The following is a 26,152-nucleotide window of genomic DNA, read 5'->3' on the forward strand; positions in this document are numbered from 1 at the left end:
GATAAATTACTTCTACTAGACAATTTCCATCGCCTACTCTCTCTGTTACCTTCTCAAAATTTTCAACAAGGTTGGTCATGCAAGATTTTCCCTTTCGAAATTCATACTTTCACATTTCTAGATACTCTGCTATTCTTTCCTTTAGGATTCCATTATTTTTCTACAACCAATGTTAAGTTGCTTATTTCAAAAAGTTTTAAAAACAAGTCAGGTTTTGACTCAAACAAATTACATCATATTTATACAAATTGTTGCAGACAGAATCAATTGATACTCCCAATAATAATCTGATCTTGCAAAAATTATACACCAAAACTTCCAAGGTCTGAGCCTAAATTTTGATAAAGGAAGATTCTTAGCAACATGACATGGCCTCAAATGAATAGATACAAACAAAAGGTTTGGAGATTTAGATTTTTTTAAGGATTTAGTGTTATTGACAGATAATACGCATTCAGTATTTGCTACAATGTTATTCAGACTTACCACATGTGGCTATCAGCACTCTGGGGACCCAAATTAACTGCATCCATAGCTATCTCTTTACCTGGAAAGGATATTGTGAACACTTTAATTACTGCTGTGTTTACAATTTAACAAAACTGGAGGATTTAGGATTTACTCCAAAAAGTATTAATAAATGTGAAATCCCTCACCATCAGCATCTTGAGTGGTTGTTCAGCTGGACCAGTCACATAAATATTACGGCGTTAGGGCGGATCAGAGGCTGGGAATTCTGAGCCGAGTAACTCATCTCCTGCCTCCCCAAAGCCTGTTCATCATGTACAAGGCACAAGTGCAATAGAATATTTATGAATTCCCTGGACAAGTGCAGCTCCATCAACACTCAAGAGCTGGACATCATCCTGGACAAAGCAACTCACTTGACTGGCAGCCATCCACCATCGATGCAAAGTGGCAGCAATGTGTAATATATACAAGATGCACTATAGCAACTCGCTAAGCCTCTTTCAACAATACCTTCCAATTCTGCAACCTTTATTACCTAGAAAAACAAGAACAGCAGATACCTGGGAACACCACCACCACAAATTCCTCTCCAAATGGCACAGCTTCATGATGTGAAATTACATCATATTCCTTCATAGTCGCTGAGTCAAAAATCTGGATTTCACTTCCTAACAATACTATAGATATTTCTAAGCCAGATAGAAACCAGCTCACCACCACCTTCTCAGAGGCAATTAGGGTTGGGAAATAAATGCTGAGCTTGCCAGTGATGAAAACAGCAAGCCACATTATAACTGTGCTTTCAGTTATTAAATAGTTTTTAAGCTATGAAATAAGTTTGTGGATCACATTGTGATATTTTACTCCAGCTGTTCAGTTTATGAGTAATGAATTAAAAATAGATAACATTACAATAATAATAATGCTTCTTGAGAATATTGAGGATAATAGGTTAGAAATCACCATCAAGGATGATGAGTGTCTGGAACTCGCTGCCAGAGTTGGTGCTGGAGGAAGAAACCCTAAACTCGTTTAAAAAGTACTTGAATCTGCATCTTAAATGCTGCAAGTTGCAAGGCCATGGGCAATGTATAGGAAGATGGGATTAGAAAGGGCACCTGGGTATTTTTGGATCAGCATGGACAGAAATGCAATAGCATTTCCATGGTTTCAATCATAGGGTGGAGACAGGGAAATCAATTTAAACAAGACAATGAAAAAGGAATTGAGGGCAATAAGTATGTTGCAGACTAATAGTACAGTCCACTCAAGCAAGCAACTGATGGATTGCAAACCCTTGAAAGTAAAAAGACTAAGAGAGATTAGGATCACTCATATTTAAATAAATTGATAGAAAAAAGCTGTAGTGCCAGAAAACTGGTGGATAGCTAATTGTTATACTTTAGAAGGGGAACAGATAATTTTCAGGGAATTATAAACTAGTCAGCTTAACATCAGTGAAAGGGAAAATAAAGGAATACTTACAAAAGGAGAGAATAGAAGAACATCTAGAAATGAAAATATAACAATGAATAGTCAACATGCATTTTAAAAGGGAAAATTTTGCTTGACCAATACAGGTTTGGCGTAACTTTCCAAATCTATCTCACTAGAAATTATTTAAATCATAGAATCCCTACCGTGCAAAAGGAGACAATTCGGCCAATGGAACTCACACTGACAACAATCCCACCCGGGCCCCACCGCCACAACCCCACACATTTATTTTGCTAACCACCCTAACACCAAGGGACAACTTATCATGGCCAATCAACCGACCCCACACATCTTCAGAGTGTGAGAGAAAACCAGAGCACCCAGAGGAAACCTGTGCAGACACGGGGAGAATGTGCAAATTCTATACTGTCACCTTAGGCTGAAAATGAACCCAAGTCCCTGGTGCTGTGAGGCAGCAGTACTAACACTGTGCCCCACGTCACCCTCATATCTTCTTTAGTTCCTAAAGAGCTGCCTTAATTTTAAGATAATGTATTGTATTTATACAGTGCTTTTCACAAACACTGAACGTTTCAAAGCGCTTTTCTGAAATTATGTCCTCTTGAAGTCTGGTCACTGTTGTAATATAGGAAAGTCAACAGCAAAGTGATATTGACTAGATAATCTGTTCTTTTGTGATGATAATGGAGGGATAAATATTAGCCAAGATACTGGAGTTAACTCCAATGCTCTTCTTCAACATAGTGCCTAGGGATCTTTGCATTTACCAAAGCAGGCACATAGGGCCTCAGTTTAAGCCATCATCCATCACTGCAGTGTCAGTTGTTGTTTTTGTGCTTAGGCTATGAAGCGGGAATTGAACCCAGAGCCTTGCAATTTAGAGGCAAGATCACGATACAGTGTCTGGTGGCATAGTGGTTAGCACTGCTCCCTCACAGTACCAGGTACTCGGGCTTTATTCTCAGCTTGGGTAACTGTGGAGTCTGCACATCCTCTCTGTGGCTGCGTGGGTTTCCCCCGGGTGCTCCAGTTTCCTCCCACAGTCCAAAGGTGTGTGGGTCAGGTGGATTGGTACTGTTACTAGAGAGGAGGTGCTCGACAGACTGGAGGGACTGATTGTGGACAAGTCGCCAGGACCGGATGGAATGCATCCGAGGGTTCTGAAAGAAATGGCGGAGATGATAGTGGATGCCTTGGTGGTTATTTTCCAGACGTCGCTGGATTCCGGGGAAGTGCCGGAAGATTGGAAAGCGGCTAATGTTACGCCGTTGTTTAAGAAGGGTGCCAGGCAAAAGGCAGGGAATTATAGGCCGGTTAGTTTAACGTCTGTTGTAGGTAAAATGTTAGAATCCGGCATCAAGGAGGAAATAGCGAGGCATCTTGAGAGGAATTGCTTGATAGAGCAGACGCAGCACAGTTTCGTTAAAGGGAAGTCGTGTCTGACAAATTTACTGGAGTTCTATGAGGATGTATCTAGGGTGGTGGATAGAGGAGAGCCGGTGGATGTGGTCTTTCTGGATTTTCAGAAGGCGTTTGACAAGGTACCTCACAGGAGGTTATTGCAGAAGGTCAGGGGACAGGGAGTTGGGGGTAGGGTGTTAGCGTGGATAGAGGATTGGTTGTCAAATAGGAGGCAGAGAGTGGGGGTCAATGGGTGCTATTCGGATTGGCGGATGGTGACTAGTGGAGTGCCTCAGGGGTCGGTGCTGGGGCCTCAGCTATTTACCATTTATATAGATGATCTGGAGGAGGGAACCGAGTGTAGGGTGTCGAAATTTGCTGATGACACCAAGATTGGAGGAAAGGCAAATTGTGCAGAGGGTGTGGAGAGTCTACAGAAGGATCTAGATAGGCTGGGCGAATGGGCCAGGAAATGGCAAATGGAATTTAATGTTGGCAAGTGCGAGGTGGTCCATTTTGGTAGGAATAATGGTAGGAAGGATTATCACTTACGTGGCGAAAAACTGCAGCAGGAAACGGTGCAGAGGGACCTCGGGGTCCTTGTGCATGAGTCGCAAAAACCCAGCTTGCAGGTGCAGCAGGTGGTCAGGAAGGCGAATGGGATGCTGGCCTTCATAGCGAGGGGGATTGAATATAAAAGTAGGGAGGTCTTGCTGCAGCTGTATAGGGCATTGGTGAGGCCGCAGCTGGAGTACTGTGTGCAGTTTTGGGCGCCGTAGTTACGCAAGGATATTTTGGCCTTGGAGGGAGTGCAGAGGAGGTTTACTAGGCTGATGCCGGAGTTGAGGGGGTTGAGCTATGAGGAGAGGCTGAATAAACTAAGCTTGTACTCGTTAGAGTTTAGAAGAATGAGGGGAGATCTCATTGAGATGTATAAGATGATGAATGGGATGGATAGGATAGAGGTGGAGAGACTCTTCCCGCTCAGAAAGGATAATAGGACTAGGGGGCACAGCCTCAAGATAAAGGGGGGTGCGGTTTAGAACGGAGTTGAGGAGGAACTTCTTCACTCAAAGGGTGGTGAATCTCTGGAATTCTCTGCCCGTTGAAGTGGTGGAGGCTACCTCGCTAAATATTTTTAAGACGCGGGTTGATGGGTTTTTGATAAGAGAGGGGATTAAGGGTTATGGGGGGAGGGTGGGAATGTGGAACTGAGCCACGACAGATCAGCCATGATCTTATTGAATGGCGGGGCAGGCTCGAAGGGCTAGATGGCCTACTCCTGCTCCTATTTCTTATGTTCTTATGTTCTTAAACTGACTCTAGTGTCAGGGGGACTAGCTAGGGTAAATGCATGGGATTATGGGGATAAGGTTTGGTTGGAGTTGTAGGCGGCACCGACTCGATGGACCTCCTTCTACACTGGAGGATCCTATGATTCTATGATCATAAGACAAAAGAACAGAAGTAAACCATTTGGCTATTGAGTCTGCTCCCCCATTCAATGAGATCATGACTGACCTGATACTATTATCTCAGCTCCACTGTCTCTTGTTACCCATGTGACCCCAGATTCACCTGCTGATTAAAAATGTACTAACAACAGAGCCAAAAAAAGCAAATAATTTTTGGGTCTGTTTAATAATTCTTTGCTGTATCAGGATTTAGCTGTGTAGAGACAGCTGCTGTTGGATTGCCTTTCTTACTGCAAGATTTAGAGAATCTTGCAAATGCACTCTTGTTGGTACTTCTCAAGTGCTTGTTGTAGGTTGTCCAAGTCTCTGAAGCATATAGAAGTAAGGGTGTTGGAACAAGGGTCCGATCACGTGTCATATTGATGAGGTCATCAGCCATTTACATGGACAATCTGACAGTTTATCCTAACAGCCTGTAAATACCTTTCAAATAAAGCTCTTGTTTGTTTGTATCTTTGTGAGCTACAAGCCCATCCTTTTAAAATACCATAAAGAAAGCTGGTGGTTAGAAGGTTGGACCCATGTTGACAGACTCTCCAGAGAAAGAAAATAAATAGAACAGTCATCGATTCATGTTGCAACACATATGAAAAGAATTACGAAAATAAAAACATCACTACACCAAAGCTATGATGTGGAGATGCTGGCATTGGACTGCAGTAGGCACAGTAAGAACAACATCAGGTTAAAGTCCAACAGGTTTATTTGGTAGCACAAGCTTTTAGGGTGCTGTTCCTTCATCAGGTGAATGAAGGGCTGGGTTCACAAACAGGGCATATATAGGCACAGACTCAATTTACAAAATAATAGTTGGAATGTGAGTCTTAACAGGTAATCAGGTCTTTGCAGATACAGGCAATGCGAGTGGAGAGAGGGTTAAGCATAGGTTAAAGAGGTGTGAATTGTCTCAAGCCAGGACAGTTAGTGAGATTTTGCAAGCCCAGGCAAATTGTGGAGATTACAGATAGTATGACATGAACCCAAGATCCTGGTTGAGGCTGTCCTCATGCGTGCAGAACTTGGCTATCAGTTCCTGCTCGGCAATTCTCTGTTGTTGTGTATTGTGAAGGCCGCCTTGGAGAACACTTATCTGAAGATCAGAGGCTGAATGCCCTTGACTGCTGAAGTGTTCCCCAACAGGAAGGGAACATTCCTGCCTGGTGATTGTTGAGTGGTGCCCATTCTTCTGTTGTTGTAGCGTCGACGTGGTCTCGCCAATGTACCATACCTCAGGACACCCTTTCCTGCAGCGTTTCAGATTGCTACACGGCAGGAAAGGATAATGAAGGATCATCCTTCGTATCACCACAAAGATACAAACAAATTTTCGTCACCAAGTTGATGAAGAGCAGCGCTCCGAAAGCTTGTGCTACTAAATAAACCTGTTGGACTTTAACCTGGTGTTGAGAGATTTCTTACTGTACACCAAAGCTGGTGATGGAGAGGTTTAAATATCGGCTGCAGCCAAAAGAACCAAAATTTAAATGCCAATTTTGGAGGAAACAACTTTGAAATGAAGTTGCCACATACTCTATCTGGAAAGATCCAGAACTGTACCGGATGCTTTGAGAGTAAAACAAAATGCCCTGCAACAATAATTTCGAGCTGGGGATGTGGCAAAGCTTGGAAGCAAACAGGCTGAGCTCAGGGCTACCTTGATTGAAGAAAAAGCAAGATAATACAAATGTCATGGCACGCTCTGCTTACGTAAGCCCTTCCCATAGTAAAAATGGCAGGAGTTTTTGGAGCCATGGGACTATATGATGAAAACACTAAGTGGTGGAGCTCATACAGTGAACGATTCAAATATTTTGTCCAAGTGAACAAAACTATGAAGGGCTTAGTAGTCCCACCTTTCTTGAGCATCATGGTTGGGGGGGAACATTCAACTTCCTGTGAAATCTATTGCAGCGAGAAAACCTATGGAGATTGTGGAGATACTGCAATGCTACAGCTCAACTAAAACTTTGGTCAGCATGAGAAGTTCATGTTCCATAAACATAACCAACAAGAAGATGATTCAATCACACAATTTGTAGCTACTTTAAGGAAATTAGCTGAATATTGTGAATTTGGAGATGTCTTGAACGACACCATTAGAGCCAGACTAGTGTGTGGGTTAAAAAGCAAAGCTATCCAGAAAAAGCAGTTAACAGAAAGCAACTTAAACCAAAGAAGGCTTTAGAAGTCGCAATCTCTATGGAATTAACAGTGAAGAAAGTCCTACAATTAAGCTTGAACACTGAAGTCCATAAAGTATTTGCTAATATCATTACACAGGCACAAGTTTGAAATTGCCACTGATGAGCAAAAAATGGGTACACAGCAACAGATTGCTAAAGTGAAGAGGCAAAATGCAGGATTTGTGGTAAAAAGGGCCTATTGAACATGCATGTTGGAGAAAGAAACAACATGTTCCGAACAAGGATTACAAAAAGCAAGAACCAAAATGTATCAAATGGAAAACAAATTGAGGGAAAAGGATCCACAGAATACAAAAAGGGCACAAAAAAGGACCAGAGTTACAGTCAGATGACAAATTGCCATCAAACTGGCCATTGTGGGTGCAACAAACTGTTGCTGGGTCACTCCTTTATTGGACAGACAACCAGTGAGAAAGGACTCGGACACCAGAACAGCAGTTTCATTGGCACCAGAAACTGTTTATCAAGAGAAACTATGACATATTGCCATGAAACCCTCAAAAGATAATACCAAAATCCTATACTGGGGGAGTAATTCTGTTGAGGGCGCCATATCAACGTGAATGTGCAGCTAAACGGACAGACGGTAGATTTGTCTCTGCACATTGTTAAAGATAACTATCCAGACCTAATAGGGAGAGCCTGACTGAGGAGAATCTCATGTCAGAGATGAAAGAACATAAGCACATAAGAAATAGGAGCAGGAGTAGGCCATCTAGCCCTTCGAGCCTGCCCCGCCATTCAATAAGATCATGGCTGATCTGAACTGGATCAGTTCCACTTTCCCGCTCTCTCCCCATAACCCTTAATTCCCTTGTCTATCAAAAACCTATCTACCCGTGACTTAAATATATTTAGCGAGGTAGCCTCCACCACTTCAATGGGCAGAGAATTCCAGAGATTCACCACCCTTTGAGTGAAGAAGTTCCTCCTCAACTCCGATCTAAACTGCACCCACCCCCCCCAATTATCTTGAGGCTGTGCCCTCTAGTTCTGCTATCCTTTCTAAGAGGGAAGAATCTCTCTACCTCTACCCTATCCATCCCCTTCATTATCTTATATGTCTCTATAAGATCCCCCCTCATCCTTCTAAACTCCAACGAGTACAGACCCAGTCTACTTAGTCTCTCTTCACAGTCCAATCCCCTCATCTCCGGTATCAGCCTAGTGAACCCCCTCTGCACTCCCTCCAAGGCCAATATATCCTTGCGCAAGTGCAGTGACCAAAACTGCACACAGTACTCCAGCTGCGGCGTCACCAGTACCCTGTACGGTTGCAGCAAGACCTCCCTACTTTTATATTCTGTCCCCCTCGCTATAAAGGCCAACATTCCTTTCGCCTTCTTGATCACCTGCTGCACCTGCAGACTGGGTTTTTGCGACTCATGCACAAGGACCCCCAGGTCCCTCTGCACCGTAGCATGCTGCAGCTTTTCGCCTTTTAAATAATAATCCCTCCTACTATTATTTCTGCCAAAGTGGATAACCTCACACTTGCCAACATTATACTCCATCTGCCAGGTCCTCGCCCACTTGCTCAGCCTATCCAGATCCCTCTGCAGACTTTCCACACCTCCACGCAATTTGCTTTTCCACTCATCTTCGTGTCATCAGCAAATTTCGTCACCTTACACTCAGCCCCCTCCTTCAGATTGTCTATATAAATGGTAAATAGCTGAGGCCCCAGCACCGTTCCCTGCGGCACTCCACTAGTCACCAACCGCCAATCAGAATAGCACCCATTGATACCAACTCTCTGCTTCCTATTAGACAGCCAATCCTCTATCCACGCTAACACCTTACCCTCAACTCCGTGCACCCCAATCTTCTGTAGCAACCTTTTATGAGGCACCTTATCAAATGCCTTTTGGAAATCTAGAAACACCACATCCACCGGTTCCCGTCTGTCTACTGCACTAGTCACATCCTCATAGAAATCCAATAAATTCATCAAACACGACTTCCCCTTAACGAATCCGTGCTGCGTCTGCTCTATCAAACCATTCTTTTCTAGGTGCCTTGCTATTTCTTCTTTGACGACGGATTCAAGCATTTTTCCAACTACAGATGTTAAACTAACCGGTCTATAATTCCCTGCCTTTTGACTGCTACCTTTTTTAAACAGCAGCGTAACATTAGCCATTTCCCAATCTTCCGGCACTTCCCCGAATCCAGCGAATTTTGGTAAATAATTACTAAGGCATCCATTATCACCTCTGCCATTTCTTTCAGAACCCCTGGGATGCATCCCGTCTGGTCCTGGGGACTTGTCCACCTTCAGTCCCATTAGGCTATCAAGCGCTACCTCTCTAGTGACAGTAATCGCATTCAGGCCCTCAACTCCTAGCATCCTACTATCCTTAAGATCTGGCAAACTATTCGTGTCCGGATCTAGGTCTACCAAATGTTTTAAAGAAGCCTAATGAAGAACTGGGAAGCATTAGAGAGTACTCAGCCAAACTAAAGATTAAGGACGAAAGCCAAGCAAGATGCTTAAAAGCCAGGTCAGTATGCCATCTGGTCCAAGGTCAAGACAGAACTGGAGAGGCTGGTCAAGATGGGGGTTCTCAAACCTGTTAATGTAAGTGATTGGGCCACGGTGATAGTACCCGTGTTGAAGAAATATGGTTTAGTATGCATCTATGTGGCTATTTTAAAGTAACTATCAATCTGGTACTGTGTGCAGAGCAGTACCCTCTGCCTTTTATTGATGATTTATTTGCTGGAGGCCACCATTTCAGCAAAATAGTCCTCAGTCAAGCTTGTCTCCAGATAAATGTGGATCCAGATTCAAAACAATATTTGACAATCATGACATACAATGGGTTATTCAAATATAAAAGGCTTCCATTTGGCACTATGTCCACACCTGCTCTGTTTCAACATGCCATGGATCAATTTCTAAGCAGACTACCAGGATTGCAGGGCTACTTAGACGATATCTTTGCTACTGGAAAGAATAAAGAGGAACGTCTTCAAAATTTAAATGCTACATTCCAGGGACAAGAAGATTACGGACAAGATTATGGATTACGAATGTAGAAAGATAAATGTAAATTCTTTAAGTCTTCTATTGAATAGCTAGGGCATGTCATAGATGCAAAGGGACTGCACAAATCACCCTCAAAAGTAAAAGCCATAACTGAGACATCTGCACCTTAAAACATCAATCAATTTTGATTATTTTTGGCCTTATTAAACTATTGTGAAAGGTTTATCTAGCAACTATTCTCAAGCATTTACATAATTTATGGTCTGACCATAAGACATAGGAGCAGAATTAGACTACATGGCCTATCAAGTCTGCTCCGCCATTCAATAATGGCTGATATTTTTCTCATCCCCATTCTCCTGCCTTTTCCCCATTACTGCTAATCCTCTTATTAATCAAGAACCTATTTATTTCTGCTTTAAAGACACTCAATGGCCTGGCCTCCACAGCCTTCTGTGGCAAAGAGTTCCACAGATTCACCACTCTCTGGCTGAAGAAATTCCGCCTCATCTCTATTTTAAAGGATCGTCCCTTTTGTCTCAGGACGTGCCCTCTGGTTCTAGTTTTTCCTACTAGTGGAAACATCTTCTCCACGTCCATTCTATCCAGGCCTTGCAGTATTCTGTAAATTTGATAAGATCCTCCCTCATCCTTCTAAACTCCGAGTAAAGACTCAGAGTCCTCAACCATTCCTCATATGACAAGATCTTCATTCCAGGCATCATTCTCATGAACCTCCTCTGGACCCTTTCCAAGGCCAGCATATCTCCCCTCAGATACAGGGCCCAAAACTGCTCACAATACTCCAAATGGGGTCTCATCAGAGCCTTATACAGCCTCAAAATACATCTCTGCTCTCGTATTCTAGTCCTCTTGACATTAATGTTAATGTTGCATTTGCCTTCCTAACTGCCAACTGAACCTGCATATTAACCTTAAGAGAATCTTGAATAAGGACTCCCAAGTCCCTTTGTGCTTCTGATTTCCTAAGCATTTCCCACTTTACATAAGAACATAAGAAATAGGAGCAGGAGTAGGCCAACTAGCCCTTTGAGCCTGCCCCGCCATTCAATAAGATCATGGCTGATCTGTCGTGGCTCAGTTCCACATTCCCACCCTCTCCCCATAACCCTTAATCCCCTCTCTCATCAAAAACCCATCAATCCGCGTCTTAAATATATTTAGCGAGGCAGCCTCCACCACTTCAACGGACAGAGAATTCCAGAGATTCACCACCCTTTGAGTGAAGAAGTTCCTCCTCAACTCTGTTCTAAACCGCCCCCCCTTTATCTTGAGGCTATGCCCCCTAGTCCTACTATCCTTTTTGAGCGGGAAGAGTCTCTCCACCTCTATCCTATCCATCCCATTCATCATCTTATACATCTCAATGAGATCTCCCCTCATTCTTCTAAACTCTAACGAGTACAAGCCTAATCTATTCAGCCTCTCCTCATAGCTCAACCCCCTCAGCTGCGGCATCAGCCTAGTAAACCTCCTCTGCACTCCCTCCAACGCCAAAATATCCTTGCGTAAGTACGGCGACCAAAACTGCACACAGTACTCCAGCTGCAGCCTCACCAATGCCCTATACAGCCGCAGCAAGACCTCCCTACTTTTATATTCAATCCCCCTCGCTATGAAGGCCAGCATCCCATTCGCCTTCCTGACCACCTGCTGCACCTGCAAGCTGGGTTTTTGCGACTCATGCACAAGGACCCCGAGGTCCCTCTGCACCGTCGCCTGCTGCAGTTTTTCTCCACGTAAGTAATAATCCTTCCTACCATTATTCCTACCAAAGTGGACCACCTCGCTCTTGCCAACATTAAATTCCATTTGCCATTTCCTGGCCCATTCGCCCAGCCTATCTAGATCCTTCTGTAGACTCTCCCCACCCTCCGCATAATTTGCTGTTCCACCAATCTTGCTGTCATCAGCAAATTTCGACACCCTACACTCGGTTCCCTCCTCCAGATCATCCAATATAAATGGTAAATAGCTGAGGCCCCAGCACCGAACCCTGGGGCACTCCACTAGTCACCATCCGCCAATCCGAATAGCACCCATTGACCCCCACTCTCTGCCTCCTATTTGACAACCAGTCCTCTATCCACGTTAACACCCTACCCCCAACTCCATGCCCCCTGACCCATTGTAATAACCTCTTGTGAGGTACCTTGTCAAACACCTTCTCAAAATCCAGAAAGACCACATCCACCGGCTCTCCTCTATCCACCGCCCTAGACACATCCTCATAGAACTCCAGTAAATTTGTCAGACACGACTTCCCTTTACGATACTTTTCACGATAGAAAATGATTAGTACGAGAAGGCCTTCATAAAGCTAAGAAAGCATTAGTAAAGTCAGAAGTACTGACAAACTTTGATCAGAAGTTATCCTTGCAAGTGGCATGTGACACATCATCTTGTGGGTCCGGCTTGTGCAAAAGTTCAAAACTTGCCATAACTAGCTTCATTAGCCCCGTGGGAATGACCAAAAGGACCATGGCAAAGAGTTCATATAAGTTATGCTGGACCATTTGGAAGATGAGTGTTTTTCATTGGGCTCGCAATGGCCTGGAATTGCCACTATGAAGACTACATCTTTAGAGAGAACAGTAGAAAGATGGTGTGAGAATTACCCTGAACAACTTGTTAGTGACAATGGGCCACAGTTCATTTTGCAAGAATTCACACATTATGTAAAAGGGAATGGAACCCAACACATCCGATCTGCTCTTATCATCCTGCCACAAATGGGCTGGCTGAATAGTTTGTTCAGATAATGAAGCACTAATTAAGGTAACTTGTGAGTAAGGATCATTGTCTAAATGGCTAAACCAATTCTTGAGGACATACAGAAATTTAATACATTCTATCACCTGGTGACTCTGACATCCATCATTATGAAGTGTTTCGGAAGGTTAGTCATGGCATGAATCAATTCCGGCCTCCCAGATTGCCTGGATCCACTACTGTTCACCTACTGCCACAACAGATCCATAGCAAATGTCATCTCCCTTGCCCTACACTTAACCCTGGAACACTTGGATAACAAAGACAGATGACAGACTCCTATTTATTGATGACAGCTAAGCTTCAACACCATTATTCCTACAAAACACATCTCCAAACTCTGTGGCCTAGAGCTCGGCTCCTCCCTCACAAGGCTGTGTCCTCAGACTCTTGCTCCTTATACACTCCTTAAAACTATAAGAAACTAAAAATGATTGAGTGTAGCCCAGTCCATCACGCGAACCATCTTCCCATCCACTGACTCATCTTACACCTCCCACTGCCTCAGAAAAGCAACCAGCAAAATCAAGGATCCCATGCACCCCGAACATACTCTTCCAGCTTCTTCCATCGGGAAAGACACAAAAGTCTGAGATCACGTACCAATCGACTCAAGAACTGCTTCTGCCCTGCTGCCATCAGACTTTTGAATGGACCTATCTTACATTTCTCCTTTCCTTCTCCCCATATATTCTATGAATGGTATGCTTTGTGTGTATAACATGCAAGAAACAATACTTTCCACTGTATACTAATACATGTGACAATAATAAATCAATTCAAACATTTGACAGCCCAAAGTTCTTGGCATGATAAAATATCAACTATGTATAGAGTTTGGTTTACTTAAGCTGCATAAGACGAGAAAAAGTTGAGAGGAAACAACAAAGTCAGGTTTTGCAATGTGAAAACACGGCTAAGCAATGGGTATTAGAATGAAAGTATTGTCAAGAAATTAGTGAGGAGTGGGTTCCTGCCATCATACAAACAAAGACTGTACTGGTCTCCTACACCATTCAAGCTCAGCACACTGTAATGTGGAGAAGACACGCTGATCATCTTTTAGCAAGAGAACTAATTTGCCAAAGACAAGGTCAGCTGAGATTCCATAACAGACTCTGCCAAGTGAAGACCTAGATGTTCCTCAGAACCTGACAATACCAGAAACAACTGTGGAAGCCAGTACTCAGTTGAGAACACTTCAACACCAAGTAAACCTCTAAAACCTACTTTGACTCTGGCTGAAAATCGACATTAATGCCCAACTAAAATCACAAGAGGTTGTAGTCAACATGAAAAAGCAGAAGCTCGAGGTTCACCGATAACCACATAGGAATCAACATCCTCCGAAAGATCTAACTTATAAATTGTTGTGTTTATTAATTGTTCATATTGCAAATTTTGACCTTAAATGTTATATTGTTTTTCCATGCAGGAACCTCTGATGTAAAGACGGTCACTTTAATAGTCCAATCATAGGGCATGCTGATGACATCATCAGCTGTTTGCACAGGCAAACAGGCAGCCTATCCTAATAGTCTGTAGAGTAAACTTGTTTCCAGTAAAGCCCTTGTTTGTTTGTATCTTCACGATCTGCGAGAAAATCCTTTAAAAATCACACAGTAGGGATTGCAGGAATACAATAAACCATGACCTTAGCCTCAGGTTTGAGATCCTGATTCTCAAATCTCTTTTCCTCAGTTGGTGGAAAGCTGAGCTGGTATGATTGTGATAATGAGCTTTGTCCTCTATGTCTGCCTTCATTGTGAGGGGGCTGTCAAAATATGGCGAATGGAACACATTTTCCAGGATTGTGTTGTTGATTTTAATTGACAAAGGGAGGTGTTGTGCTGCGAGAACTAGTTGGAAGAGGACCTTCGTCCTCCAGTGTTTAGTGAAAAAGCTCAATTTCTCAGAGGATTTGGAGGAGGAGTTGACACTGACTTGGAGCTCAGTTTCTGAGTGGATGTACACAGAAGTATTGTCTGTTTACTGAACTTCAATGACTAAGATTTGACTGCTTTTGGTTCATGTTTGAAGCAGTGTAGGTTGATCAGTTTACTGTCTGTTCTGTACATTAACTCCACACCTGTGAGCAATTTGTTGGAGGTGAGGTGGAGTATCATAGCAAAGAAAACAGGGAAGGGTTGGTACAACACAGAGCTTTGGTTGAACCCAGTCTTTGCTGAGATTGGTTCGTGGTGGCTCGGTAGTGAGTATCAGAGTTTGAATGCCATTGTGGAGGAGGTGGAGGAATGATACAAATTTCTGAGGGTGGCCACATTTGAGGAGGACCTACATAAGCCTTCACAGTTGACAGAGGTAAAGGGATGCAGGAGAATATTTGCTTTTTATTTTGAACAGACCCCAGACACTGCAGCAGGGGAGAAAAGCAGAAATACAGAACAAATATTTTTATCAACAAGGGGAGGGACTTGCTTTGGTTGCATCAGGATCTACTACAAAGTCACTCACCATCCTGACTTGGAAATATGTCGTTGTTCTTTCACTGTAGCTAAGTTGAAATCCTGGAATTCCCTCCCTGAAAGCATGTTGTATACCTACACGTCAGGGACTGCAATAGCTCAAGAAAGCAGGTCACCACCACCTTTTGAAGGGCAACTAGGGATGGGCAATAAATGCTGGCTTAGCCAGCAATGCCCACATTCCGTAAACTAATTTTAAAAAATGCATCTTCAGGGAAACTCCAAAATAACAAGGGAAAAGGTGCAGAACTGTAACTAGTATCATAGATTTTCTAGGCAGCTAGTTATATGAGTCAGTCAGTGGCTGGTAGATTGCATGGACTGGATGGAGATCTTTTGGAGATTACAACAATAAAGATATTCAACTATGCTCAAGTAGGTATATGGCAAGTGTGTTGACTGCCTCACAAGGTAGCCCCAAATCTTTACTGTAAAGCTAGACCCCACAAAACACTAAAACCTGAGAGTGGGTTTTTAGATCACTAATATTGACAATTATGGTTCCAGTTATTTCATGGCCCCTCCTGACCTTGCAGTTAAAGATTTGTGGCTGTAAACAACATTAGAAGCTGCAGCACTACTTAGCAACCTGCCACTAAAACTGTGATTCTTATTCAGGAAGCACTTGGAACAAAGGCTTAGACTTATAGGTAATGCAAGTTGTAAATAATAGCAATTAAGGGGACGCATGGGTGCAAGTTTTAGAGCATGTATCAGAATATATGAAGTGCTTTGAATTAAACTTCATATTGATTTGTGTATAACCACTGGAAAATTATAACCACTGAATAGGGTAGTTCAGTTTTAATAAGGCAAAATGTTTGCAGGACATGATGCATGGAAATAAAGAACAAGAACTGAATTGGCAGAACATGCCCATTACTGGAAGTGGACCTCAGAGTTCTGCACCAAATTCCTCGCCTGTACATCAGTCCCTTCTCGTCATCCATGGAATCTTAGAATCCCTACAGTGTAGAAGGAGGCCATTTGAGTGGAGGCAATGGCCTAGTGGTATTATTGCCAAATAGATATTAATCCAGAAACTCAGCTAATGTTCTGGAGATCCTGGTTAATCCTGCCATGGTAGGTGGTGAAATTTGAATTCAATAAAACATAATAAGAATTTACTGATGGCATTGTTGAGTGTCAGAAAAACCCATCTGGAAGGAACTTTGTAGTCCTTATTGGTCTGGCCTACATGTGACTCCAGAGCTACAGCAATATGGTTGACTTTCATCTGCCCTCGAGCAACTAGGGATGGGCAATAAATGCTAGCCAGCCAGCGATGCCCATGCCCCAGCAACAAATAAAAATAAATAAATTTGGCTCGTTGAGCCTGCACCGACCACAATCTCACCTATCCCTGTAACCCCAGGTATTTATCCTGCTAATCCCCCTGACACTAAGGGGCAATTTAGCATGGCCTATCAATCTAACATGTGCATCTTTGGAGGAAACGAGCACCCAGAGGAAACCCATGCAAACACAGGGAGAACATATAAACACAACACAGACACAGTCACCTGAGGTTCCTGCTACTGTGAGGCAGCAATGCTAACCTCACAGTGCCAGAAACCCCAGTTCAATTCTGTGCCACCTTGCTGCTCGACCAGCTCATCCCTTTTCTTGTGGCAGGCAAGCTAGTGTTTCTTCCCCTCACCCTTCTGCATGGCAATGTGCTTATGGCAAAGTGGTCAGGTACATTTAAACAATAACAATTTTAAAGATTTTGGAAAGACTGGAGAGCCACACTTGCCTAAAGTGATCCACATAAATGGATTAATGCTCAACTGCCCCAATAGGTTGACATACAAGAAGGTGTATATTTTTCAGCTGCTGCTTAGTAGCGATTTCCAATATACTGGTCATCCTGCCTGCATTCAGAAATGAAATGCATTTTGAAGATTTACTGAGAGCTGTATAATAAAGTATCAAGGGCAATTCCAGGACACCATGATTAATTGAACCTTTCATTTTCATGAACGTATTTGAATTGCCCTGAGAGGGTGGTAGTAGGCCTTGTTAAATGACTGGAGTCTTTGAGATGGTGGTGCTTTCACAACGATAATAGATAGGAATGATTATGATTCTGTTTTGATTGAAGAAATAACAATGCATGTCCAGTCATGGGAACCTGAAGATGATGGCATCCCCATGATCTTTCTGCTCCAGTCCTTCTCACACATTATGGTTCCCATGGTTGAAGTTGTTGGTGAAGAAATGAATTGAAGAAGCTAGCTGTGCACCCACAGTGCCCAACACTGGCACAGACCTATTTATGCTGATATAACTATGTTTTATTCTTTCGTGAGATGTAAGCATTGCTGGCAGTGTCAGCATTTGTTGTCCATCCCTAATTGCCCTGAACTGAGTGGCTTGCTAAGGCCATTTCAGATGGCAGTTAAATTTTGTGGATCTGGAATCACAGCCAGATTTTCTTTATGAATGACTTTGATAAGAGTATATGAGAATCTGTTCCCAGTGGCAGAGAAGTTGGTAATCAGAGAACAAAGATTTGGCAAAAAGAACCTGAGATGGTGTAAGAAATAAATATTGTTCATAAATTTGTTCAGATCTGGAATACCCTCACCCAATAGGTGGTGGAAGCAAATTCATTAGTAACCTTCAAGAATCCCAAAGTTACTTGATGGGGCTAAGAATTGCAGGGTTATGGGAAAACAGCAGGGTTGTGAAACTAACTGGGTCGCTTTTCAAAGTTGCTGGCATCAGCGTGATGGGCTGAATGACCTCTTTCTGAGCTTACGGTTTTATAATTCAGCCCTCAGACTAGGACTTGAGTCCCTAAGGCTGACAGTCCACTGTATACTGAAAGCGTGGTACATAGATAATAATGTGTTATAGGTATCATATAATCATAAAATATGGAATGAGCTTCCACATATATGCCATAATGCCCAAGCGTGCATCTCCAGTCCCTTTCCATCTGCACTGTAAAACTGCCAATCCAATATCCAACCCTGATCCAATTTTCTGTCCTCTAATTCAAGATTGAAGCCATCATCTTTGGCATTCTCCATAAACTTTTTCTATTGATTGCATTCTTCTCCTGGCCACTGTCCTTATTGAACTGACTTCTTTCCAGTTTCAGTGTACTGCTTAATGATGTACCCTCTTCATTATAGACTACACACGTCCATTTCTGTAAACCTCTTCTTTAGTAAATATGCAATTGAAAATTTTCATACATGTCATTGCCACCTCTAAACTCATTAACTTTACTGCTCCCTAGCCTCATCCATCCTCTAACTTTGAAAAGTTCCAACTCAAATTGTGTGTATGTATGTCTGTGCATGTAGACAAAGAGAAAGCCATACAAAAATAAGAGAAAGAGGTGGGGCGGAGGCCGGGGGGTGTGGGGATGGTGGTGGGGGAGAAAAATGAAAGGAAAAGAAGAATGAAAGAAAGATAGAGAAAAAAACACTTTCTTGTTATAAGCAAGGGATGGTGTCTCCAACACGGTCCCTGAAACTCAACCTTGGAACAGCAGAACAGCATCCCAATCACATTTTCGATTTCCATAGCAGCATCTTTAATGCCTTTGATGAACGTGATTGTATATTTATTATTAAATTATGAATAATATCCCTTATTCTTGTTCACTAGAAATTGTGTTTGGAACCCTACATGTCATGCCATGTAGAACATTTTCAACTGTCAGAGAGAAATACGAACTTTTCTGCTTTTGAACCAGGTTACAAAAAGTCAGAAGACATTATTCAATACAGTAGCATATACTGTCATTTGTTTGAAACCATTTAACAATCAACGAATCAACTACTTTGGAAACAACAGGATACATTTTGTTTCTTAAAAATAGAAGAACATGCAGAACCAAACATTATATTCATAACTTACCAATTGTAGCATAGTTTTTTTTGTCTTCTGTTTCTGGTGTAATGTCATGCATATCAGCATATGCCCGGGCTAATCGCCACAGAAATTCCACCTGATCCCAAAACTTGAAAAACAAATGGAAGTGTTTGTTATGTCTTTTACATTTTACCATTAAATAATATATTCAATAATCTTTGAAAACAACTGCTAATGTCAGGAACGTGAAAGGTTATGGAGTAACAACGAAGTCATTTGGAACATGAATGGCATGATCAATTAGTGGGCTTTTCCCCCTCTAAACTGGGGCAGTAGTTCAAGCTAGTACTGGTGAGATATGGACACATTATATTAAATTATGGCATAATTAGTTAGACTCCAAAATATAACTATGGGTAATTGTTGAATGACAGTCTGAATCTGAAATCTTATTAGAAACATAGAAAATAGGAACAGAAGCCATTCGGCCCTTCAAGCCTGCTCTGCCATTCAATTTGATCATGACATCCTGTGTTGATGTGTTGCAGCTACAGCATGTGGGTTAAGGTGAACATCAATTTGATGCATGGAAACCACATCTGCAGTAAATGAGCTTGAGAAACTTCATCTCTCATTTGATGAGCTAGTATCTGAGTTCAAGCATTGCAATGCATCAGGGAAGGACAGATACTTCAAATTTGGTCTATGGTCAGGGACAGGAAGTTGTGACTGCGAGTGAGGCAGGTACGAGAATCAAGAAATTGGCACAGGAAGAGTTTCAGTTCTTGCAATTGTCCAAGTGTTTGAACTTCTTGCAACTTATGTAGATGATATCAGGGAATGCAGGGAAGATGAATAAACTGACTATTATGCAGGAGGTGATTCAAGTGAGGGTGCAAAAAGAAATGCAGTTGTAGTAGGGGCAGAAAGATAGGGGAATAGATACTGTTGGAGCATGAGACCCAAAGGCTGTGTTGCCTATCTGGTGCCTTGGTTAAAGAGACCTTCTCAGGAAGGGGAAGGGTCCAGTTATTGTGGTCCACAAGGGTATCAACAACATAATTAGGACTAAGAAAGAGATTTTGCCAAGAGAATATGAGGGTTTAGGAATTAAATTAAAAAGAACATCAAAATAATCTCTGAATTATGACCTGTGCCATAAGCATATTGGCATATGGCAAATAAAATCAGAGAGTTAAATGTGGCTCAAAGATTCGTGTGGGAAAAATGGGTTTCAACTCATGAGATACTGGCATCAATACTAGAAATAATGGGGGCCTTGTAAACAAAGTTACCTGTAGAATAGATGAATCAAATTGGCAATATTAGTCTGGAAGATGAGTTCAAAAGAGTGTATTCAAGACAATTTCTTAGAATAATACATTCTGGAACCTACCACAGAGCAGGCTAAGTTAGACCTGCTCAAGTGTAATGAGACAAGATTAATAAATTATCTTCTGGCAAATGGTCCTTCAGGTAACTTTGGGCAAAATTTCAATTTGAAGGTGTGAAATTTGGGACTGAAACTAGTACCTTGAATAAAGACAATTACAAAGGCATGAAGAGTTGTCTTAAGTAGATTGGGTAGTTAGGTGAAAGGTAAGATAGTAGAGAAGAAGCAGCAGATGTTAAGGAGGTATTTCACAACTATCAACAAAGGTATATCTACAAGAAGAATGCAACATTCATGGCCAACTCAGGAAGTTAAAGACGGTATCCAGGAATTGGCAAAATTTTAGAAACCAGCAAAGGACGAATAACAAATGATACAGAAAAAAAGGAGCATGAGGGAAAACCAGCAAAAAATACAAATACAGACAGTGAAAGATCCTACAAGTATATAAAAAGGAAAAGAATAGTGACAGTCCCTCAGAGGGTGAGACTGCTGAACTAATAATGAGAAACAAGGAAATAGCAGATACTTTGAACAAATATCTGTCTTCATGATAGAAACACAATACACATCCTGGAGTAGTAGGAAAACAAGAGTCAAAAGGAAGAGAGGAACTTAAAACAATCACAATTACAGAAAAAGTGCTAGAAAAACTAACTGAATTGAAGGCTGACTTGTCTGGCAGCCCTGATGGCTGCATTCCGTGGTCTTAAAGGCAGGGCAGAAAAAGCTAAATCAACACAAGGGAAACCTTTCCATGCTGGGGGAGTAAGGTCCGAAATTCACTACCTTAAGGGTGTGGATGGAAGGTTCAATTGAAACATTCAAAAGGGAATTAAACCGTTATATGAAAATGAAGAATGTGCAGGGTTAGACAGATTACTCAACAATAAAGGTATTACTCTGGAGACAATATGGCATTTTTGCTGATAAAATGCTTTACACGAGCTATTTTACACGACATCACCACTGTTCTTAATGTCTTTAACACGTCATCCCTAAGCCTGAATTAAGTAGAACTTCAGTATTCCCTAACTTTTCTTCAGCTTTTACTATTTGGATAACCAACCTACTTCACAGATTGTGGACTTGCATCCACAGGTAACCCAGCACAATTGAGTGGGTCCACAAGCTGACCACCCATTATTGGACTAAAGCGTCTGGTGACCAGTACAAATCCTTCTAACTGAGCAGCTTTATCAACTTCCCCTTCCACACCTTCTATTTAATGTACCATTACGTTCTGGATAATTCATTGAACCATAATATTTCATGTCACATTGGAAACATTTGTTGACCATTCCTCCCTGATTATTTCTGGGCTTCGTTCTCCAATTGTACTTACCTAATACCTGTTGTCTGTTAGACCAGCCAAAGGGGTCTCTCTTCTAATTCCTTTTGTTTGTGTTTCTTCTTTCATATTTAAATTTGCATCCCATATTTAAACAGTCTCAAAATGATTTCAGTATTGACTCTTCCATCTTTAATGCTCCCACTGAAGGTCCCATTTATGCCCATGAAATGGTCTTAAATGAATGTTTCTCCAATTTTGTTTTAAAGCTTCAGACATCTGTTCCAAAAGTGTACCTCTTTCTGAGAATCAAACTCCAGTCAAGGCCAGAAACCTAACCATGTTCAATGCTTCAGCAAAATCTTCTAACAATTTAAAAGTATGAATCATGGATCTCCAAATAGAATTTCTGCAACCTTGCATATAATGTGTTACATTCCATTTTATACTCTTCTATGGAATAACCATCCATTCTTCTAAGTTTATAAAAGTCTGACAAGTCTCATGTATTTAATAGATTATCTTTCTTATAAATTTTGTCTTCAGTACCCAAATAATGAAAATACTTTGCCTCTAATCCTGGTGGAAAGCAGGAGTACCAAGTCCATACCTTGCTTTTATTTTGGCAAGGACATAACCCATATCCCTAAATCCACTTAATTCTTCCATTAGTCATAAGGATCTATTTCACTAAACAATAATGAAAGATCATATTCTGATACTTTACTCTTGGATCCATTCTTCTTGAATGTAACTTCAATTCTGTCTGAAAAGAAATCTTAGTTTCAAATCTTCACCTTTACGCCAATAGACGGCTACCAATGTTAATTGGGTCCAAGCCGGTTGGTGAAGCAGAAACTAAGAACAGAACTTTTCTTTATGGAGAGGGTTTATTGACTTTGTTCAGTCTCACAGCTCTCCTCCCACACACCTAGTGTCTCAGTTGTCTGCAATTTACATGTGCTCATAGTACTTAGTTAAACAATATCCTTCACATGTGGATTCTAATGATATAATTAATATCATAAGAACATAAGGAATAGGAGCAGGAGTAGGCCATCTAGCCCTTCGAGCCTGCCCCGCCATTCAATAAGACCATGCTGATCTGAAGTGGATCAGTTCCACTTCCCGCCTGCTCCCCATAACCCTTAATTCCCTTGTCTATCAGAAATCTATCTACCCGTGACTTAAACATATTCAACGAGGTAGCCTCCATCACTTCAATGAGCAGAGAATTCAGAGATTCATCACCCTCTGAGTGAAGAAGTTCCTTCTCAACTCTGTTCTAAACTGTCCCCCCCCTTATTTTGAGGCTGTGCCCTCTAGTTCTGCTATCCTTTCTAAGCGGGAAGAATCTCTCTACCTCTACCCTATCTAGCCCCTTCATTATCTTGTAAGTCTCTGTAAGATCCCCCCTCAGCCTTCTAAACTCTAACAAGTACAGACCTAGTCTACTCAATCTCTCCTCATAAGCTAACCCCCTCATCTCCGGTATCAGCCTGGTGAACCTTCTCTGTACTCCCTCCAAGGCCAATATATCCTTTCACAAATAAGAGGACCAAAACTGCACACAGTACTCCTGTTGCAGCCTCACCAGTGCCTTTTACAGTTGCAGCAAGACCCCCCTACTTTTATATTCTATCTCCCTCGCGATAAAGGCCAACATTCCATTTGCCTTCTTATCCTGTGCTGCAGCTGAGCTACTGGTGGTGCCATGGGCTTGGCTCTGGCTGCATTTCCCAGATAAACCATTGCGGTGTCCATGGGCGCAGTTGACGCCTTCTGTGCCTGTTGGGCACCACACAGGCTGGGGTGCATTATAGACCCCGATACTCACATTATGATTTGATGTTTTAAGTTTCCTTTGTTTCTGTTCGGGCTGTTCTCCCTCCTTTTGGGGAGGCGCCCCTTTTACTTTGTCCCTGAGTTCATTTGAGTTGGTTTATTTGGTTTGCCCTAAAACAGGCCCAGATAAACACTTACATTGGTGAAAACTTGTCCAGGAACATGCAGCACACAAAGCTAGACAAATTCAACCCTGTCAATTACTGCCCCATCAGTCTGCTCTTGATCATCATTAAAGTAATGAAAAGGTTGATCAACAGTACTACCAAGTGGCATTTGCTTTGCAATAACCTTCTTGCTGATGTTTAGTTTGGGTTCCACAGGATCACTCAACTCCTAACCTCAGTACAAGGTCCCTCACGGGAGACTACTTGAGAAGGTTGAAGCATGTGGAATTCAAAGAAACTTGGAGAGATGGATCCAAAACTAGCTTTGTAATAGGACACAAGGGTAGTGGTAAAAGGCTGTTTGAGTGACTGGAAGAAGGAGGTGTCCAGTGGCATACCACAAGGTTCAGTGTTGGGATGCTTACTGTTTGTTATATACATAAATATATAGATGATAATGTGGGGGGAAGATAAGCAAGTCTGCAGTTGACACCAAATTGGTAGGGTGGTTAATACAGAAGAAAGAAGTTATAGGAAGATATAGATGAATTGGTCAGATGGACAGAGTACTGGCAGATAGTATTTAACCTTGGTAAATGCGAGATGATGTACTTTGGAAGAAGTAACAAGATAATGAATGGCTGGACACTAGGAAGCTCAGAGGAACAGATGGATCTGGGGTACTTATTCGTAAATCCCTGAAAGTGGCAGAGCAGGTAAATAGGATAGTCAAAAAGACATATGGAGCACTTACTTTAATCAGTCATGGCACAGAGTATAAGAGCAAGGAGGTTATGTTGGAGCTGTACAGAGTGTTGGTTAGACCACAGGTGGAATATTGTGTGCAGTTCTGCTCACCTCAATAAAGGAAAGATATGATTGCATTAGAGGGGGCACAGAAGAGATTCACCAGGATGTTGCCTGGGATGGAACATATGAGCTACAAGGAGAGACTGGATAGGCTTGGATTGTTTTCTTTAGAGCAGGGAAGGCTAAACGGGAAAATAATTGAGGTGCATAAGATTATTTTTTCAGAAAAATACTCAAGAATGGTATATTTCCCAAGTTTGCAACAAACGCAGCCAGTGAGGTACTGGGCTTGATGCTATTCCCCTTGGTTGAGGGGTCAATCACGAGGGGGCATAGTTTTAGGGTAAGGAGGTTCAGAAGATATTTGGGAATTTTATTTTCATTCAGAGGGTGGTGGAAATCTGGAATGCACTGCCTGGTAAGATAATGGAGTCAGGAAACCTTTAAAAAGTATTTGGATGAAACATCATAATATTCAAGTGCTGGAAAATGGGATTAGCGCAATTTTAGTGGTAGTTATTGTCAGTGCAGACTCAATGGGCCGAACAGCCTATTCTACCTGTACACCTACCACCATTAGATAGCTTTATATTGTGGTATTTGTTATAGTTAACCCCAAATTCTGCATCTCCTGAGAGCGAGATATGCTAAACGTCCACCATGTTTACTGAAAGTTTAACTGAAGATACATAGCAGTTTGCAGCTACCTGGTCTTTTTTTTCAAGCAGTAACTGGAATCCTTCTTTCTTGTCCAATTCTGGATTCTCATGTAGATTATCTGCTTTCTGCATTAGGACATCAAATTCACTAGTCTGTTTATCTTCCTGTAATGAAGATCCAAATGCAGTATTTACTGTAGAACATATCACCTTCTCCTCTTCAGATTCTTCTTCTGTATCTGTGTGTGCTGTGATATAGCTGCAAATTAAAATGTTTGCAGGTTTACTACAGTGTATACGTATAGGCTTTAATTACTGAACTTTCACAGTTTCACATGATAAATCAAAACGTGACTGCAAAAATGTGCAGTGTCAGAATGAATAAAGGTGAAACATTGCAAGAACAAGCCTTTAAATAGTTATGCTGTACTAACATGTCCACTTTCACCACAAAGTCTTTTATGTTACACAATAAAGATAGCCAGAGCTATGCAATCCCAACCAACTTCAAAATTCAAATGACATTTTATGACAATTCAAGTTTCACTCTTCTGAATTAGGATCTCATTTGACAGTTTAGCTCAATCTATAGACTGTCTGCCACAGTTGAAGTTACAGGCTACAGTGAAAATTCAGATAATGCATGGTGACATGCCAATGCAAGGTTAAGGGAGTGTTACATCTTTCAGGTGTCATCTTTCAACTAAGATACCGAACAGACACCCAGTATGCCTAGTCAGGTGTAGATTTAAAAACCCAAAAGGTACTTTTGAAGAGTTGGGAGTTGTCGTAGAGTTCAAGCAAATATTTCATTCTTAGCAACTAACATTAACATAAGATGAAGGATCATTTCATCTGTTATTGTTATTTATGAGATCTTGCTATGTACAAAGTCTGCCACACTTATCTGCAATAGACTTGGCACTTCAAAGTATT

The 26,152-nt window shown here is 41.8% G+C and overlaps 1 protein-coding gene across 2 annotated transcripts in view; it reads right to left on the bottom strand.

Annotated features, from left to right (window-relative positions):
- rmdn2 (regulator of microtubule dynamics 2) overlaps positions 1-26,152 on the bottom strand; it is a 126,122-nt gene that overhangs the window by 44,446 nt on the left and 55,524 nt on the right. For both annotated transcript variants that reach the window (XM_080192956.1, XM_080192957.1), the window contains exons 2-4: positions 25,265-25,475; positions 19,157-19,259; positions 487-547 (exon numbers count right to left, since the gene is read on the bottom strand). In XM_080192956.1, the coding sequence (XP_080049082.1) occupies positions 487-547; positions 19,157-19,259; positions 25,265-25,475 (375 nt within the window). The remainder of the gene's footprint in view (positions 1-486; positions 548-19,156; positions 19,260-25,264; positions 25,476-26,152) is intronic.

The sequence above is a fragment of the Carcharhinus amblyrhynchos genome, chromosome 7 (genome assembly GCF_965287045.1).
Source record: "Carcharhinus amblyrhynchos chromosome 7, sCarAmb.v2.hapA, whole genome shotgun sequence".
Classification (NCBI taxonomy): Eukaryota; Metazoa; Chordata; class Chondrichthyes; order Carcharhiniformes; family Carcharhinidae; genus Carcharhinus; species Carcharhinus amblyrhynchos.